Source organism: Triticum aestivum, chromosome 7A (genome assembly GCF_018294505.1).
Source record: "Triticum aestivum cultivar Chinese Spring chromosome 7A, IWGSC CS RefSeq v2.1, whole genome shotgun sequence".
In the NCBI taxonomy this organism is placed as follows: Eukaryota; Viridiplantae; Streptophyta; class Magnoliopsida; order Poales; family Poaceae; genus Triticum; species Triticum aestivum.
The window spans coordinates 10,686,442-10,701,735 of record NC_057812.1 but is presented as its reverse complement, the minus strand read 5'-3'; the positions used below and the strand labels follow the sequence as shown (position 1 = coordinate 10,701,735).

Below are 15,294 nucleotides of genomic sequence, written 5' to 3'. Positions count from 1 at the left end.
CTTCTTCAACAAAAATGCCATGTAAGCAAGCTTATAGCCCACTATTATACTTGCTCTTAGGAGGATAGTGGTATCCTTAGCCCACGAAGGTTCGTATTTATTCTAAATTTATTTTAAGATTTCCGACAATGCACTATCAGTTAGGGAAGACGTTTCCGTCGTCGACTACGAGGCGCCTACAATGACTTTGTAAAATTTCAAGATTATATGCTGGCTCTATCTATCAGAGATGTTCATAAAAGTAAGGTGTGTGTGTGTTTTAATAAGGTTAAATGTATGCGCGTATATATGGACGCTTGCACGATTGCGCCTATGTTAAAAAAATGATACGCCCATTCTTCACTGCGCCCATCCAAAAAATGCCCCAAGCCTTGGCATCCGTCTCCAATGGACGGAAGAATGGTGCATTGGTCGAAAATGTTCGCAGTTCGCGGAAAGCTCCTCAATGATTCTTCGATTTGCATTTTGCAACATTACAAAGGGGGTCGCTACCAATCAAAGCCCGTACAACAAAGCATAACGAGTTCATATTTTCCAAACACCCAAAACGAGTTCCTCACTACCAAAATTGTATAGCTTAGTGTAGAGTCGCGCACGCAATCTCTACAATAAGCTATCATATGAGCGAAAACAAAAAAGCAAAACTGCAGTATGGTCCTCGTAAGCACGATGACGATAGCGTATCAGTTGGCCGAATATTTCTTTGACAGCGCGTCGAAGTGTTTCCTTTGCTGCAACCAAGAACAGCGGGAGATGTAAAGCCGGTGATATGACATTATTATATATACCAGTGAAGTACTATCGTAAGATCGACCTGTTGTCGGCATTTTTATCGTACCTGTTCAGATACCGAGGGCTTTACTTTAGAGAGAGCATGCTCAAAGTGCCGCAGTTTAATCTTATTAGTCAAGTCAGTACTCATTGACGAGTCCCCTTTCGCCAGGAATTCGCACCGCTCTTCCAATGCTGCCATCGCTGCTTCATTCACCTGAACAAGGAAGGCATGCTCAAACAGGTTAGCTCCATTTTGAACATTCCCAAATCAGATGCTTCGTATGCAAACAGATTGACACTTCTATTGATCCAGATATTTGGTGGCGTTTGGAAGAGCATCGCCCAAACATAAGCAGGCAAGCAAGCAGCGATGCAGCTTTCACAAACTCAAACAGCAGGGGAACTCAAGGAAAAATCAGAAAGCTCACCAGTGATGCCAGGTCGGCACCAGTGAGATTATTGCACTCCTCTCGACGTGCAATTGCGTTCAAATCAACATCTTCAGAAAGAGTTTTCTTTTCAGTATGTGCTTTCAATATCGCAACCCGCTCATCGGCACCAGGTAAAGGTACAAAGTGTTTCTTCCCAAATCTGCCAGGCCGTAGGACAGCCTCATCTATAACATCAATTCTGCACCAGAAATAAAGCAGTGGTATCAACCACCCACTCAGGTATAAGCATGTACAAAGAAGCAATCAGTAGCTGACAGTACCTGTTCGTAGCTCCAATAACATAAACACCATGACGCTGATCAGCACCATCGAGTTCAACAAGTAACTGCGAGCAGAGCATTTTCATTTTTGATTAACACAGAACAAAGAGAGAAAAAGTGTCAGAGAATCTCTGTATTGCAAACACAGGTGACCAAGACAATGTTCAAACCTGGTTTAGGAGACGTTCAACAACCCATCCTCCCTCTTTCCCTCTCTTTGTTGTCAGAGCATCTATCTGCCAAATCACATGGAACAAACACTTCACTTGAGCACGGTAATTCGAGAAGCATTTTCACACCCAACAGGTACAAGCTGCTTGACTACTTGCTGCAAGTTGCTTGTCTACATGCTGCAACTTGCTACCCAGTATTCATAATTGTTCTAAGCAACTACAGTGTTCCTCAAAAGAATAAATACACAATAGGCAAACAGCTAAACAAAAAAAAATACCTCGTCAAAAAATAGGATGCATGGGGAGTTAATCCTTGCACGGGTGAATATCTTCCTTACTTCTGATTCACTCTCCCCAACATACTTGTTCAGTAGCTCAGGCCCCTACAGTTCCAGAAAAAAGGAACATCTTAGCAGTCTATACACAATAGAAATTAGTGAAGTAAAAATACGGAAATGTAATCAATTACCTTAATGTGAATAAAATTTGCCCCTGCATCATGTGCAACTGCTTTTGCTATTAGTGTTTTCCCACAGCCTGGAGGTCCAAACAGCAAAAACCCAGCTTGCATGTTCACTCCGAAATCCTTGAAAGGCAGACAACAATAGGAGAACATGAAGACCAAATTAAGTATTTCTAGGAAACAAAAATTAAGCATTTAAAGCACCCATGAAGTGCTACACCTTATAAAATCCAAATAAGAACCACAGATGTCTATGAACTACCTTCAGTACGAATTCAGAAGCGGCTTAAACTTGCTGTTACTATGGTGACCAATTGACCAGGTTAAATGCAACAGACAGAAGAAAGTAGTGTAGAACGCAGCCCATGTGATTACCTTATAAACTTCAGGGTGCTTGATACAACGAACAATGCACCGGTCAAATTCTTTCTTTAACGAATCAAGACCTCCAACATCCTCCCATGTGACGTCAGGCACAGAAGAAAATCCTTCCCTTCTCAATGATGGTTGAACCATTGTGGCTGCTTCCTTCAGGGATTGAAGCAAGAAAGTGTGTCAAAGATGGAACACACTACTAAAAAGCTAATAGCAGAGGAGGACAAAAGGACAGGAACATGGCAGACAACAGACAATGAAAACGATATAATGTATGTTCAGACAGCAGGTGGTTAATAGAAGAAAGAAAAAATGATCCCATATGGCTTACCTCAAAGTCATCCATAGTGATACATAGGCTGTCCATTTCACCTTCACTCCAAGGATGTCTCCACCAGTCCTGCTTGTTGTTTAGATCACCCCCACCACTCTGCTTTTTTCTTTCAACAATTATTCTCTTCATTGCCAGATTCCCTGCTTTATCTACCAATGCCTTCAAGTCTGCACCAACAAATCCTGGGGTAGCCCTTGCTATCTTGAACAGGTCAAATTGGTCTTTCTCAAGTGTTAGGTTCTGAGTAAGCATCTTCAAAATCTGTTTCCGTCCAATCTCATCTGGAACACCAAGAGATATTTCTCGATCAAACCTCCCTGGTCTCCGAAGCGCTTGGTCAACAGCATCAGGCCTATTGGTAGCTCCAATGACAATGACATAGCCAGGCTTCTTTTCAGATGATTGCGAGTCCAAGTCACCACCATCTGATCCAACATTCTGGTGGAATTCATCCATGCATGTCATTAACTGTGTAACTATCCGCCGCTCCATTTCACGTTGCAAATTCTCCCTCTTGGATGCAATTGCGTCTATCTCATCTATAAATACAATTGAGGGAGCAGTTCTGTACGCCTTCTTAAACAAGACTCTAATATTTTCCTCAGAAGCTCCTGCACGAGTACAACGACTATGAGGCGAACTTCTATATTGGTCTGACAGATAAAATTTAAGTAGTAGGGGAGCTGAATATAAAACTATTGAAGACAAATGAGAAACAACTTAGAACAGTGGATGTATGAACTCCTTAAGTGTAAATTTCACATTCGGATCATGAAGCAGTATTGTTATTACTTCGCTAGTACTAGGGTAGTGGATGGTTGCAAATTATACCCTATTGATATGCACACACAAAAAAAATCCTCACTTCCCAGGAAAGCATCAAAGCACCTCTGAAAAATTATTCTTTAGTTAATCCTGGCTGGTGGGAAGATGGATCCATCACCATGTATCTAAACCTTTCACTACCTCTTTAAGTACAATGCTTTAGTGACCACTATATAGTTCTTGAGAAATATATGTCCAACTACTGGCAAATGGCAGTGCATAAAAGCAAAGCTTGGCCAGGTGCTTCACTTCCACAACTTGTTTTAGGGAGCTACACTTCGACAACTAAGTTCAATTATTCAAAGCAGCAAAAACCAATTTCACAATATAGAACTTAAACAGTAGCTAATTGAATTAAAGACCACTTGCGCACAATACTAACCTTAATCGCTGGCTATTTATTTGTCAGCAGTTTCAATTTCTAGTTGGAATGCACTGAGGAGCTTGCATTACAAAATACTAACATCTATAGAGTTCATCAGTTAGCATGTACGTATAAATTTTGCTCATCGGCCAGATGGGCTGTGATATTCTGCAAGTTGACCCCAAGAGAAACCAGCATAGTATTTCCAAAATCATCATTCCTTAAATACTGTTGCATTTCACTTGTTTCAAGCATGATACATGATGGGTAAATATCAAATTAATTTTCATATGCATACACAAAGGTTAAGAACTTCTGCAAATTTATAGTGCAAGGAATCAAATCAGATAGCATACCAGAGACCCCAGATACGACTTCCGGCGCGGATATCTTGTAGAATGGCACGCCAGTCTCATTGGCGATTGCATGGGCGAGCGTGGTTTTCCCACAGCCCGGCGGCCCGTGCAGCAGAATCCCCGCCACAGGCCGAACCCCGAGCCGCAGCGGCAGCTCCGGGTGGCACAGGGGAACCACCACCTCCATCATCAGCTCGTTAATCACGGACTGCATCCCCCCGAGATCAGAAAACCTGGGCCCCTTCGCCCCTCCGCCGCCGCCTCCTTCGCTGGCCCCTGCCTCCTGCTTGGGGTCGCCGCCGCCGCCGCCATCGGTCGTGACGCGCCGGCGGGGCTTCTCCGAGTTGAGCTCGATCTCGAGCTGCTGGCTGGCGGCCGCGGCGGCGGCCGCGGCGGGCTCCTTCCTGGGCGTGAGGGAGGCGTAGCGCGTGCGGAGCATGGCCTTGGTGACGTCGAAGGCGGGGGGAGGCGAGGGGGCGCGGGCGTCGTCGTCGTGCTCGGAGTAGGAGGTGGAGGAGGAGGCGGTGGCGTGGGCGTCGTGGCGCCGGCGGCGGGAGGAGGGGGAGGAGGCGCGGGAGTCCACGTCGGAGTCGGATCCGTCACCGTCGGCGCCGGGGGCGGGGGCGAGGGGGACGGTGAGGAGGGCGCGGCGGACGGCGGCGACGAGCGGGGCGTGCTGCTTGCGGCGCAGGTCCGGGTGGCGGGCGCGGAGCGCGGCGGCGACGTCGTCGGCGCAGCAGCCCGGCACGGCGAGCCCGGCCTCGGATATGACCCGCCGGAGGTAGGACTCGAAGGAGTTGGACCGCACCGCCCGGAAGTTGCGCGGGCGCTTCGCCATCGGCGGCGGCGGCGGCGGCTAGGGTTTGGGATGGGGAGGCTCGGGTGGTCTGGCGGGCGCGGCGAAGGGGGAGCTGTGATGTCGAAGGGAGAATATCATCAAAAGCCCCCTCCTTTTTGGCAAAATACCACTGAGGACCTTTTTGTACTTGATTGAGAACTACTTTGTGGCACAGGGACTCGGAAGCAAGAATGGCGCAACTTTTTATTTTTAATCTTTTTATGTGGTGACATGTTAGCTAGGGCTCCTTTGATTCAAGCAAGTTGTACAGGATTTTTGGAGGATTGAATCCTTGGGAATTTTGCCTACGTTGGTCCTTGATTCATATGATCATATTCCGCAGGAATTTTTCCTATGGAATCTTTTGTACTGCAATTTATAGTAAATCTAACATCCACTCCAACCTTTTTTCACCATTCCTTTATTTTTCATGTGGCATCAAACACTCCTTGATTCTATACTTTCCTATTTCTGTATTTTTTTTCAAAACCCTGTGAATCAAAGAGGCCCTTAATAGCTATGAGAAGTGAAAATGTGGGGCTTAATAATAGGAATTGTTTGGTTGGGGGAGAGTGGAAGAGATGAAATCTTTCAAAAAAAAATACTAGAAATTAAGCTAAAATGAATAAGTGAAAACTATGTTTCGAAAGTTTTTACTGCCTGTTTGAAACACGTGATAGGAAAATATATAGGAGTTGGATGTCTTGTGGGATCATGTACTATAAGCTAAAACAGAGGAATCTTACATCTTACATTCTTAAGAAGTTGATCCCCACTACTAAGAGTTCTCTCAACATGCACACACTCCACCTCAGCATGTATGCCACATCAGCTTTTTAGTTCCCACTACCACTATTTCCCTCACCATGCGGCATTCCAAGTCACCGGATATGCCATGTCAACAAGGAAATCAATTTCCACTACTATACTATATCCTGTACGAGAAACTCCTATACCTCTTTATTATGCGCAACAACTAATCCATTTCCTTCTTGCTCTTCATCTTCTCCTAATCAACGACGCCGACTCCTCTTCCGTTCCTCTCAGTTACCTCCACTTCAATTTGTTATAAATCTCCCCCTCCCAGCCCCTCTCCTCCCGTACTCCCAATTAAGGATGACACATCCCTGTTCCTCTCAGTTACCTTACCTTTATTCTGTTATTAATCTCCCCCTTCCTGCAGCGCCTTCCTCCCGTCATACCAATTGAGGTTGACGCTCCATGGCCGTCTTCTTGATCTGCACTTGTTGTTGCAAGGATAGATAACGATGAACTCTTAAGGAAAATCTCCTGTCCTGCCGAGCAAGCTGCTGCTGAACGCCAACTGCGACCTCAAGATCTGCCACTTCGGTCTGGTGTGGCCATCGTCGGAGAGCGACATGATGACAGAGTACATGATCACCCGGTGGTACCTGCCCTGGAGCTACTGCTCAACTCCATCGACTACTCCGCGTCCGCTACCATTGGCGTCTAATCCGCTGGTTGCATCTTCAGGGAGATCATCAACCACGCCCCGCTCTTCCCCCTGAGAAACCACAACGACCTGCGATTTATCCCGAGTTCCGGACGCGCGACGGTACATGAGGCACCTGCCGTAGTTCCCCCTCCTGCCCTTCCCGGGACAGTTTCTGAAGGTGCAGCCCGCCGCGCTGGACCTCATCGAGAGGATGCTCACCTTCAACCTGCTGCAATGGATCGCAGGTGAGTAATACGTTGGTGTCAATCTGCTTCAGTCTAATTTGGTCTTCACGTGTAAATTTTGTAGTACCACATGCATGCAATTTGCTGCCGTACGGGTGCCGTGCTTTGCACGACCAGTGTTGGGGTTAGTCCGCCAGTGTGTTGCTTATATAGATGCAATCAGCTGCCAGTTCAACCCCTATGTTTAAGATTATTACATGTGCACATGTGCTTCCTTTTTAGACAAAAATCAGGTGTTCTGCCTACTATATTAAAAAAATATCTTAGTATTTTTGGAGCTATCTTCTGTTTACTAAAGGACTATGTATGTAATGCAGAGTCACAGTTTTTTAGAAGAGCAAATCTCTATTTGGCAACAAATAGAAATTGAACATAGGCTACTCCTGAAGCATTGGTTCGGAAGTCAAGGAGGATTTTTTTTTTTTGAGGGACGGACGTGATGCCATGGAATCAGACCCAATCCTTAGGCCAATTCCCACATTGTCCATTTAATTCTTTTTTTTTTGTGTGTGTACAGGGAGTATCCATTTAACTCGGTATGAGTAGCGGTAGGATTTCTATAGGGGCACTTCCTTTTGGGTTGACGGGTTTTCTGCATGGATTTAATGCCATGCCTTTGATCAATTGGGTTCATCGATTCCCACTATTCTTATACATGCCAGTAAATTTCCATGATGCTAAGACAATTTATTTACTTGCACTCTTCTCCTGGTTTGGTTGCTCTGTATGTATGTTTTTACATGTTGTTTTTCAGTTTCTCAACATCCTTGGTTTGCTCATGAAGGTCGTTACAGTGAAGCAATCTCTAAGACGGGCTCCAAAAATCAATCAAGTTCAAGAGAAAATATTTCCTCACATGCATTCCTTCCCTAACCCCACACACATGCTGGTGGAGGACCCACGCTCAAAAACTTCCTGCTAGCATGTTACTACAATAATTTGAGGAACACTTAGAAGCCCATCCATATTGGCTCAAAAAACATGTATAGATTGTTAATGCGCATAGTGTAATGCATTGTAACAATCCAACAAATGGTAACACCCAAACATTCAGCCTATGTTGGTATGTGATTTTCCAAATAATACTCTTTTTTCATTTTCTATCTAATGTTGACTAAATAGTTTAAGTCTTAAGTCTTAGTTTAACCCGCCCCTTCAACTTATACAAGGAGGGGCAGGGCACCCCCAAACAGCATGTAGGGTTGTTACCGGATGATGTTTCCCGGTCTTGTGTTTGTTACGTATCTCGATTCCGCTCAACCCCTCTCAAGCTACCACATAGATGCGTTGGCCTCACGACTAAGTTCTCACACTAGGACATCTGTCGTGACAATTCCACGACAGGTACGACACAGGCAGTGCCGCCGCCCAATCTAAGGAGATTTTGGGTTTTCACACGAGCATGGGGTCGGGGTGGAGGGCAAGGACCTCGACGGCGCCTGCAAGGAGGAGAACGGCAACCCTGGTCGTCGCCATCGTCGGGATGAACGAGTCATCCAGAGTTTACTCCGGTTCGAGGTCACCTCGACCAGCCCCCGCGAACGCATCGAGGCCGACGACCGCGATCATAAGCCACCAAGTGCAGCGGGAGAGAGCCTGCAACGCGGAGGAGATCCACCGGCAACTCACCGCCCACGCGGTCAAGATGCTGTCCATCCACCCCCGCGAACGTCGCCAGCCGAGGGCGTCGTCGCCATGCCTAACGGGGCCGCCGCCCCAGGTCCAGGTTCCCCCACGATGGCCGGAGTGGCGAGATCCGCCACAAGCGACGAGATCCGGCACCGCGCGATCGACGCCATCGCCCAAGCCCGCCGTCGACCGAGCCCACCATCGCCGGGAGCCCGCACGCTGCCGGGAATCCCACACCCATGGATCTGTTGGGGAACGTAGTAATTTCAAAAGAAATTCCTATGCACACGCAAGATCATGGTGATGCATAGCAACGAGATGGGAGAGTGTTGTCTACGTACCCTCGTAGACCGAAAGCGGAAGCGTTAGCACAACGCGGTTGATGTAGTTGTACGTCTTCACGATCCGACCGATCAAGTACCGAACGTACGGCACCTCCGAGTTCAGCACACGTTCAGCCCGATGACGTCCCTCGAACTCCGATCCAGCCGAGTGTTGAGGGAGAGTTTCGTCAGCACGACGGTGTGGTGACGATGTTGATGTTCTACCGACGCAGGGCTTCGCCTAAGCACCGCTACAGTATTATCGAGGTGGACTGTGGTGGAGGGGGGCACCGCACACGGCTAAAAGATCAACTTGATCAATTGTTGTGTCTATGGGGTGCCCCCAGCCCCCGTATATAAAGGAGCAAGGGGGGTGTGGCCGGCCAGGAGGAGTCCTACTCCCACCGGGAGTAGGATCCCCCCCCCCCCTTTTCCTAGTTGGAATAGGATTCGGGAGGCGGAAAGAGGAGAGAGAGAAGGAAGGGGGGGCGCCGCCCCCCTCTCCTTGTCCTATTCAGACTAGGGGGGAGGGGCGCGCGGCCCAGCCCTGGCCACCTCTCCTCTCTTCCACTAAAGCCCACTAAGGCCCATTTACCTCCCGGGGGGTTCCGGTAACCTCCCGGTACTCCGGTAAAATCCCGATTTCACCCGGAACACTTCCGATATCCAAACATAGGCTTCCAATATATTAATCTTTATGTCTCGACCATTTCGAGACTCCTCGTCATGTCCGTGATCACATCCGGGACTTCGAACAACCTTCGGTACATCAAAACATATAAACGCATAATAAAACTGTCATCGTAACGTTAAGCGTGCGGACCCTACAGGTTCGAGAACTATGTAGACATGACCGAGACACGTCTCCGGTCAATAACCAATAGCGGAACCTGGATGCTCGTATTGGCTCCCACATATTCTACAAAGATCTTTATCAGTCAGACCGCATAACAACATACTGAAGGAAATATGCCCTAGAGGCAATAATAAAGTTATTATTTATTTCCTTATAATCATGATAAATGTTTATTATTCATGCTAGAATTGTATTAACCGGAAACATAATACATGTGTGAATACATAGACAAACAAAGTGTCACTAGTATGCCTCTACTTGACTAGCTCGTTAATCAAAGATGGTTATGTTTCCTGACCATGAACAATGAGTTGTTATTTGAGTAACGAGATCACATCATTAGTTGAATGATCTGATTGACATGACCCATTCCATTAGCTTAGCACCTGATCGTTTAGTATGTTGCTATTGCTTTCTTCATGACTTATACATGTTCCTATGACTATGAGATTATGCAACTCCCGTTTGCCGGAGGAACACTTTGGGTGCTACCAAACGTCACAACGTAACTGGGTGATTATAAAGGAGCATTACAGGTGTCTCCAAAAGTAGATGTTGGGTTGGCGTATTTCGAGATTAGGATTTGTCACTCCGATTATCGGAGAGGTATCTTTGGGCCCTCTCGGTAATGCACATCACATAAGCCTTGCAAGCACTGCAACTAATATGTTAGTTGTGAGATGATGTATTACGGAACGAGTAAAGAGACTTGCCCGTAACGAGATTTAACTAGGTATTGGATACCGACGATCGAATCTCGGGCAAGTAACATACCGATGACAAAGGGAACAGCGTATGTTGTTATGCGGTCTGACCGATAAAGATCTCCGTAGAATATGTAGGAGCCAATATGGGCATCCAGGTCCCGCTATTGGTTATTGACCGGAGACGTGTCTCGGTCATGTCTACATTGTTCTCGAACCCGTAGGGTCCGCACGCTTAAGGTTACGATGACAGTTATATTATGAGTTTACATGTTTTGATGAACCGAAGGAGTTCGGAGTCCCGGATGAGATCGGGGACATGACGAGGAGTCTCGAAATGGTCAAGACGTAAAGATTCATATATTGGATGATATGGTTAGGCCAAGGGGTCAAGCCCATGAGGCTTTAGATCGGTGCAAAAAGGAGTTTTGCGGAGGCCAGGGGGCCAAACGCCGGAGACCCTGGCGTCTGGCCCTGGGCCAGACGCCGAGGCCCATGGCGTCTGGGCCAGACGCCAAGGATTGTGGCGTTTGGTCCTGGAGTCCGAGTGGGACTCTTGCCTTTCGGGCAAAACCGACGTTGAGGAGGCTTTTGCTCCAAGTTTCGACCCCGGGGCTCAACATATAAATAGAGGGGCAGGGCTAGCACCAAAGACACAACAAGTTGATCCACGTGATCTATTCCTTAGCCGTGTGCGGTGCCCCCTGCCACCATATACCTCGATAATACTGTAGCGGAGTTTAGGCGAAGCCCTGCTGCTGTAGTTCATCAAGATCGTCACCACGCCGTCGTGCTGACGGAACTCTTCCCCGACACTTTGCTGGATCGGAGTCCGGGGATCGTCATCGAGCTGAACGTGTGCTCGAACTCGGAGGTGCCGTAGTTTCGGTGCTTGATCGGTTGGATCTTGAAGACGTACGACTACTTCCTCTACGTCGTGTCATCGCTTCCGCGGTCGGTCTGTGTTGGGTACGTAGACAACACTCTCCCCTCGTTGCTATGCATCACATGATCTTGCGTGTGCGTAGGAAAATTTTTGAAATTACTACGAAACCCAACAGTGGCATCCGAGCCTAGGTTATTTATGTTGATGTTATATGCACGAGTAGAACACAAGTGAGTTGTGGACGATACAAGTCATACTGCCTACCAGCATGTCATACTTTGGTTCGGCGGTATTGTTGGACGAGACAACCCGGACCAACCTTACGCGTACGCTTACGTGAGACCGGTTCCCTCGACGTGCTTTGCACATAGATGGCTTGCGGGCGACTGTCTCTCCAACTTTAGTTGAACCGAGTATGGCTACGCCCGGTCCTTGAGAAGGTTAAAACGGAGTCTATTTGACAAACTATCGTTGTGGTTTTGATGCGTAGGTGAGATTGGTTCTTACTTAAGCCCGTAGCAGCCACGTAAAACATGCAACAACAAAGTAGAGGACGTCTAACTTGTTTTTGCAGGGCATGTTGTGATGTGATATGGTCAAGGCATGATGCTGAATTTTATTGTATGAGATGATCATGTTTTGTAATCGAGTTATCGGCAACTGGCAGGAGCCATATGGTTGTCGCTTTATTGTATGCAATGCAATCGCGATGTAATGCTTTACTTTATTACTAAACGGTAGTGATAGTCGTGGAAGCATAAGATTGGCGAGACGACAACGATGCTACAATGGAGATCAAGGTGTCGCGCCGGTGACGATGGTGATCATGATGGTGCTTCGGAGATGGAGATCACAAGCACAAGATGATGATGACCATATCATATCACTTATATTGATTGCATGTGATGTTTATCTTTTTATGCATCTTATCTTGCTTTGATTGACGGTAGCATTATAAGATGATCTCTCACTAAATTATCAAGAAGTGTTCTCCCTGAGTATGCACCGTTGCCAAAGTTCGTCGTGCCCAGACACCACGTGATGATCGGGTGTGATAAGCTCTACGTCCACCTACAACGGGTGCAAGCCAGTTTTGCACACGCAGAATACTCAGGTTAAACTTGACGAGCCTAGCATATGCAGATATGGCCTCGGAACACGGAGACCGAAAGGTCGAGCGTGAATCATATAGTAGATATGATCAACATAACGATGTTCACCATTGAAAACTACTCCATCTCACGTGATGATCGGTCATGGTTTAGTTGATTTGGATCACGTAATCACTTAGAGGATTAGAGGGATGTCTATCTAAGTGGGAGTTCTTAAATAATATAATTAATTGAACTTAAATTTATCATGAACTTAGTACCTGATAGTATCTTGCTTGTTTATGTTGATTGTAGATAGATGGCTCGTGCTGTTGTTCCGTTGAATTTTAATGCGTTCCTTGAGAAAGCAAAGTTGAAAGATGATGGTAGCAATTACACGGACTGGGTCCGTAACTTGAGGATTATCCTCATTGCTGCACAGAAAAATTACGTCCTGGAAGCACCGCTGGGTGCCAGGCCTGCTGCTGGAGCAACACCAGATGTTATGAACGTCTGGCAGAGCAAAGCTGATGACTACTCGATAGTTCAGTGTGCCATGCTTTACGGCTTAGAATCGGGACTTCAACGACGTTTTGAACGTCATGGAGCATAGGAGATGTTCCAGGAGTTGAAGTTAATATTTCAAGCAAATGCCCGAATTGAGAGATATGAAGTCTCCAATAAGTTCTATAGCTGCAAGATGGAGGAGAGCAGTTCTGTCAGTGAGCATATACTCAAAATGTCTGGGTATAATAATCACTTGATTCAATTGGGAGTTAATCTTCCGGATGATTGCGTTATTGACAGAATTCTCCAATCACTGCCACCAAGCTACAAGAGCTTCGTGATGAACTATAATATGCAAGGGATGAACAAGACTATTCCCGAGCTCTTCGCAATGCTGAAAGCTGCGGAGGTAGAAATCAAGAAGGAGCATCAAGTGTTGATGGTTAACAAGACCACTAGTTTCAAGAAAAAGGGCAAAGGGAAGAAAAAGGGGAACTTCAAGAAGAACGGCAAGCAAGTTGCTGCTCAAGAGAAGAAACCCAAGTCTGGACCTAAGCCTGAAACTGAGTGCTTCTACTGCAAGCAGACTGGTCACTTGAAGCGGAACTGCCCCAAGTATTTGGCGGATAAGAAGGATGGCAAGGTGAACAAAGGTATATGTGATATACATGTTATTGATGTGTACCTTACTAGAGCTCGCAGTAGCACCTGGGTATTTGATATTGGTTCTGTTGCTAATATTTGCAACTCGAAACAGGGACTACGGAATAAGCGGGCACTGGCAAAGGACGAGGTGACGATGCGCGTGGGAAATGGTTCCAAAGTTGATGTGATCGCGGTCGGCACGCTACCTCTACATCTACCTTCGGGATTAATATTAGACCTAAATAATTGTTATTTGGTGCCAGCGTTGAGCATGAACATTATATCTGGATCTTGTTTAATGCAAGGCGGTTATTCATTTAAATCAGAGAATAATGGTTGTTCTATTTATATGAGTAATATCTTTTATGGTCATGCACCCTTGAAGAGTGGTCTATTCTTATTGAATCTCGATAGTAGTAATACACATATTCATAATGTTGAAGCCAAAAGATGCAGAGTTGATAATGAAAGTGCAACTTATTTGTGGCACTGTCGTTTAGGTCATATCGGTATAAAGCGCATGAAGAAACTCCATACTGATGGACTTTTGGAACCACTTGATTATGAATCACTTGGTACTTGCGAACCGTGCCTCATGGGCAAGATGACTAAAACACCGTTCTCCGGTACTATGGAGAGAGCAACAGATTTGTTGGAAATCATACATACCGATGTATGTGGCCCGATGAATATTGAGGCTCGTGGCGGATATCGTTATTTTCTCACCTTCACAGATGATTTAAGCAGATATGGGTATATTTACTTAATAAAACATAAGTCTGAAACATTTGAAAAGTTCAAAGAATTTCAGAGTGAAGTTGAAAATCATCGTAACAAGAAAATAAAGTTTCTACGATCTGATCGTGGAGGAGAATATTTGAGTTACGAGTTTGGTGTACATTTGAAAAACTGTGGAATAGTTTCGCAACTCACGCCACCCGGAACACCACAGCGTAATGGTGTGTCCGAACGTCGTAATCGTACTTTACTAGATATGGTGCGATCTATGATGTCTCTTACTGATTTACCGCTATCATTTTGGGGATATGCTTTAGAGACGGCCGCATTCACGTTAAATAGGGCACCATCAAAATCCGTTGAGACGACGCCTTATGAACTGTGGTTTGGCAAGAAACCAAAGTTGTCGTTTCTTAAAGTTTGGGGCTACGATGCTTATGTGAAAAAGCTTCAACCTGATAAGCTCGAACCCAAATCGGAGAAATGTGTCTTCATAGGATACCCAAAGGAGACTATTGGGTACACCTTCTATCACAGATCCGAAGGCAAGACATTCGTTGCTAAGAATGGATCCTTTCTAGAGAAGGAGTTTCTCTCGAAAGAAGTGAGTGGGAGGAAAGTAGAACTTGACGAGGTAACTGTACCTGCTCCCTTACTGGAGAGTAGTTCATCACAGAAAACTGTTTCAGTGACACCTACACCAGTTAGTGAAGAAGCCAATGATAATGATCATGAAACTTCAGATCAAGATACTACTGAACCTCGTAGATCAATGAGAGTAAGATCCACACCAGAGTGGTATGGTAATCCTATTCTGGAAGTCATGATACTAGATCATGATGAACCTACGAACTATGAAGAAGCGATGGTGAGCCCAGATTCCGCAAAGTGGCTTGAAGCCATGAAATCTGAGATGGGATCCATGTATGAGAACAAAGTATGGACTTTGGTTGACTTGCCCGATGATCGGCAAGCAATTGAGAATAAATGGATCTTTAAG

At 46.0% G+C, this 15,294-nt stretch overlaps 1 protein-coding gene across 1 annotated transcript; it reads right to left on the bottom strand.

Moving 5' to 3' along the window:
* Positions 1-427: 427 nt before the first annotated feature.
* On the bottom strand, positions 428-5,284 carry LOC123150540 (cell division control protein 48 homolog C). The gene is made up of 10 exons (XM_044570382.1): positions 4,377-5,284; positions 2,829-3,442; positions 2,498-2,650; positions 2,129-2,245; positions 1,938-2,042; positions 1,657-1,722; positions 1,487-1,551; positions 1,203-1,404; positions 839-988; positions 428-731 (listed from the first exon to the last, which is right to left on the bottom strand). Exons 1-10 carry the CDS (start codon positions 5,212-5,214, stop codon positions 684-686), a joined length of 2,358 nt encoding a protein of 785 aa, XP_044426317.1. The 5' UTR covers positions 5,215-5,284; the 3' UTR covers positions 428-683.
* Between the last annotated feature and the right edge of the window lie 10,010 nt (positions 5,285-15,294).